Source organism: Macadamia integrifolia, chromosome 6 (genome assembly GCF_013358625.1).
Source record: "Macadamia integrifolia cultivar HAES 741 chromosome 6, SCU_Mint_v3, whole genome shotgun sequence".
Classification (NCBI taxonomy): Eukaryota; Viridiplantae; Streptophyta; class Magnoliopsida; order Proteales; family Proteaceae; genus Macadamia; species Macadamia integrifolia.
In genome coordinates this window covers 15,615,244-15,620,428 of record NC_056562.1, presented here as the reverse complement: position 1 = coordinate 15,620,428, position 5,185 = coordinate 15,615,244, and the positions used below count along the sequence as shown (strand labels likewise).

The window sequence follows — 5,185 nt, the reverse complement described above, 5'->3', positions numbered from 1 at the left end:
ATTAATTCTTTGGTCTTCTTCTCTTTCTCCTCAAGTCTCCTCTAGTACTTCCAAGTTCTTTGAAGAACTACCCATTTGCTTCCTCTCTCTCTCTTGATCTGTTGATCTCAATGGATTCAAGGTTTTCAAAGGAAGATGGGGGAACAACACCACTAGCTCCTAATCCAAAGAAAAGAAATGCTTGGGTTATATGCTTATCTGTGTTCCTTGGATCTTTTCTTTTTGTGTTTCTTCTCCTTCTAATTCTTGGCCTTACTGTGTTCAAAGCCAAAGATCCAACAACTACAGTTAATTCAGTTACTGTAAAGCATCTTGAATCCAAAATAGATCGACCTCCATCAACAAAAGTCTATTTGAATGTAACCCTTAAACTAGATATGTCAGTTCATAATCCAAACAAGGCAAGCTTCAAGTACAGAGATACTATGGCTATTATTGATTATAATGGTGGAGTTGTAGGTGAAGCAGCGATTCCAGCAGGGAAGATTCCTTCCGACGGTACCACCGGGATTAATTCGACGATTACTCTGATGGCTGATCGGTTACTATCTGATTCCAAGTTTTATAAAGATATGATCTCTGATAGACTGCCTCTTACTGTTTCTACAACAATTGCTGGGAAGGTAAAGGTTCTTATTATTAAGAAAAGTGTAGTTGCTTACACTACTTGCAACATGACACTCTTTATTAGTAATCAAACTGTGGCTGATTCGGAGTGCAGATCCAAGGTCAGTTTATAAACTGTTTGGCCTTGGGATTTATTGGTTTATTTCCAGTTGTTGCCTTCTGGTTATTCTGTATATGCAGATTTTTTTTTTCTTTTTCTTTTTTTTGAATTTTTTTTTGGGGGGTTATTAGAAAATAATATTGGGATTGTTGTAACAAAAAAGTTCCATATTTTGTAATAATTGAGAGAGGGATGGATGGACACTAGCGTTGTGTAGTGGAACCTTACGTATAAGCATTTTTTTGATCGTTGGATCCCATCTCTCCATCTAAGTCAGCCATCTGTTATTACAATTCATTATTGTGCTAAAGTAATTGAGAATTTTTTCGGTAAATAAAGCGTTAATCATGAAAACGTACAAAGTTAATGGTTCGAATTACAAGGTTTCGTTAACCACAAAGTGAAATTAAATCAAATTCCTGACTGAGGAATTAGCTATAAAATTGATATTTTTCATTCATTCCCAATTTTCTTAAACCCTGCAAAAAAAAAAAAAAAAAAAAACTATGAACCGCTGGATCACTGAAGGAGATGTCTCGTGGGGGGAGCCAATCTAAACCCGTAATGCTAGGCTGAAGATTTTTTTTCCTACTATTTTGTTGGGTATACTAATAAGCTCACTTAGAGGAATCACAATAGTAGATGCATTGACGAGGACGGGATAGGAAAGGGGACAAAGATGGGTGGTATACAGAGTATGGGGTGTTGCAGTGGGAGGGACTGGGTCACAGAAGAATATTGGCAAGGGAGGTGGAGCATGCTGGGGGGTGTTGCATAAAGAGAGACGTAGAGAGAGTTGAATAGTTCTCATTCAATCTCAATATGATCCAGTTTATACGATCGTGGGGGTTAGTATGGACTCGTAGAATTAGTCAAGCTGAAGGCCTAAATACCCATCATTAACAAGGAAAAAAAAAAAATTAGAAACAGAAAAGAAGAGAGGACTATTGCAATGGGAGGAGGAAGAAGAGAGATGGGGGGCTGCCAACTAGAGAAGAGAAGACTTGAAAATTTGGTTTTCCTTCCCTTAATTTTACTTTTTTTTTAAAACGGATTCAATGGTTGATCCCTAACCAATCTCAAACCAAACTGATTCAAATGTTCGGGACCGGTCCAGATCCTGAATTTGTCTTTTTAAACCCGAATTTGTCCTTTTAAACCAATCGTGTGGTAAATCAAGTGGGGGTTTGGCAGGGGGGCCCCAAGGTTCACACTCACATATCATAGTTTTTTTTTTTTTTTGTGAATACTCATATATCATAGTTTTTCCTTGATTTCATGTTTCGTATCTCTTAAATTTTTTGAACTTATTTTAAATTTTAATACTAATAAATGATTAAAATTTTAAATAAAAATAGATGAGGAAGTGGATAACATGTTCAAAAAAAAAATAAAAAAATAATGCATAAAAATAATCTAATTGGGATGTGTATACTAAAATAATACATGTAGTTCAAATACTTTATTACAATAACAATATTAGATGTGATTCATTGATACATCTGTATATATACTTATTAAATAATTTAATGTATTAATAATTATCAAATATTGGGCGTGATATCTTAGGCGATGAGCATTATGGCTACAGATAGGCATCTTGGAAAGCAGCCTCTCAGCCACTTGGTACATAGCTAACTTGGTCTGTGGTCAAATTGTGTAGACAAATTGTCCCATGTGAACCTTGAATTATAATATCTACTTCTCATGTGCCATAGCCGCCCTAAGGTGGAAATTTTCCTCTTTGAAACGAACATGAACTCTGAACTCTGAACATTGAACCCTGAACTACATCCAACCAAATTAATTAAGGGTGGAAAGACTCATTCTGATAAAATTTTGATTTTTAAGAATAAAAAAAAAATTCAACTTTCTCTAAGGCAACGGTGAACGAGAATGAAATCTGTAGTTGGACCACAAGAGGGTGGCAAGGGACTCGTAGAGTCTCGTCTCTTTCATCCATCTAGTGATTAAATAAATGGTTTTAGATTAAATATTTTTGGTATAAATAATTTGAAATGATTTTCTTATGTTTTCTAATTTTTATCTAAACGACTTCTTTATTTATAATTTTTTTTTATGAAATAAATGTAAATTTTAATATTAATAAATTATTTATTATTATATACTTTTTTTAATATTTTTTTAATATAAATTTAAATTTTTTTATTGAAATGTATATATTAATCAATATAACGAGTTACTTGAATGATTTATCAACGATTTAAATGGTTCGGTTCAATTTAAATCATCTAATTAAATAATTTCAATTTTAAAATCAAAATTGAATTGTCAATGTAAACGACTTGATTCGATTACCATAAATAGACAAACACCCCCCTCCCAAAAAAAAAAAAAATTAGGTCTCTAATGACCCCACTTGGACAAGAAAAAAAAATAATAATTTCAAGCATTCAGAAATAAGACAACTAATTAATAGAATAATCTATGGGACCCATAAGAGGAAGCCTTGTATGATTTTGGTTGGTGCCACGACTTACTTCATAAGAACATAGATGAATCCATGTAATTGTGGGTGCATGTAATAGATGGATCCATTGTCTTAATCTTAAGCAATCATTCTTAATTTCTTATCCTTGAGCAGAAATATCCGGTTGAAATGAGTCAGTCTCGCCTTTTGTGTATTGTCATTTTAACAAAATTATTATCAAATTTAGTTAATCGTTTAAAGGCAATACTTAATTCTTTGATTATCTTATTCTTTTTTTTTCTTTTTTCTTTTTATTAATGATGTCACACCCTGTTCACACAGAACCAGACCGGTGACCGGGTTAACTCCGGTTAACCCAAACCTGCCAAGATCATCTGATATAGTATCCAACCACAACATACACTCATCTAAGATAAACGTTCAAAAGTTCAGCGGAAGACTTAATTTACCTGTAAATACCCCAATATACTTGATACCTAAATTGTAGTATATAGATAAATACATGTGGGCTCGCAGGCATGATATTTATACAAAAAGAATAACAATTCACGTATCAAGTACACAAAAATGGGTCATCAGAAGAATAAAAAAGTATAACCCTGCACGGCATCAATACTGCTGTCCCACAGCACAGCCCTCGCACGTGCAATCCGTGCCGTGCTCATACTCCTCGGGGACCCACCAATCCTCATCAGGAAACTCAACTGTGGGGCCCAACCCTTGATCTTCAGGCTGGTGACCTGCAAAATCATCTAAAAGAGGTGCACACGTGGGATGAACTCACTAGCTCAGTAAGTGAAAAGAATGACCACATAATAATCTACACAACAATCACAACCATATGCACTATATGTTATGCAATTCATTTTAAATCACATCCACCTAAACAACATTACTAAGTCTTGGATTTAGTGCTATTACAATCACAGTGCGCGTATACTCCGGGTACGAGCCGCGAACTCCATCCCGCGATACGCCCATAGGGTTGTCGGAGAAGGCCCACCGTGAGTACTCGAAAAAGTAAAGCATGTCGACCACCGGCTCTCAACATAAAAGTAAATGACAAAAAGTACAGGTGCTGACTCCAGCAATTTAAAAGCAGTATGATGGCCCTCTTGAATATACCACTGAGGTTGCCGACTGTCCTAATGACCAGACGGATGTATGTCTAACGGCCACAGTGACCCAAAAACTGCGACCACTGCTTCTCTCCAAGTGGTAACCCAACACCTCAACCCCTGTTGGGAAGGGTCGTAGCACGAAAAGATGATAACCCTAAATCGCATGCTCCTATATGACATAGTATGATTGCATAGTACCACCGCGTCTCATTTCACGGGCCACCAATGCACTCGTTTTCGAGCCGACTATGGTATCTAGTCTAATAATGCATCTTGCCCAATTATTCCATCATTCATCACATAAGCACATCAATCATTTAGCATTGAGAAAGTAAAACACCACACGTATGTCATAATCATATGAGGATGACTAAGCTACACATAGTTTGCATGATGACATGGCTAATCTAGATACAATTGAATGATGCACAACAAACCTTAAAATAAAGCCAAACGTCCTCTCCCCACTTACTTGTTGTGTACAAAGACTCACGCCCGGTACGAGTGAGATCCAACGTGAGGAACGTAAGTTTTGGTGAACCTATCATAAGTGAATGGGGTTAGCATTTCATCACTTTGGGGTCAAAACTAACAAGATTCGATGGTTAAATCATGTTTAGAATCATAAAAGAAGGTTGCACGTCCGTTTTGGGTCCATTCGGATACAAAAATCACCTTGGGGGCCTCTCGGGTGGGTTAGACAGCCCACCTGTCACGGCCCACCGGTCATCTCAGGTGGGCGGGTCGGCCCACCGGTCATGATAGGTGAACAGGTCAGCCCACCGATCGGCCCATCGATCACCCCATCGATCATGATCGACGGGCAGCTCGACCCATCGGTCGGCCCATCGATCGGCCTCGAGGGCCTGCCCTCTCAGGCGGGCT

At 37.2% G+C, this 5,185-nt stretch overlaps 1 protein-coding gene across 1 annotated transcript; it reads left to right on the top strand.

The window, feature by feature from the left end:
- Positions 1–1,005, top strand: LOC122080753 (late embryogenesis abundant protein At1g64065-like). Its single transcript, XM_042647584.1, has one exon. It carries the CDS (start codon positions 111–113, stop codon positions 738–740), a length of 630 nt encoding a protein of 209 aa, XP_042503518.1. The 5' UTR covers positions 1–110; the 3' UTR covers positions 741–1,005.
- Positions 1,006–5,185: the final 4,180 nt, after the last annotated feature.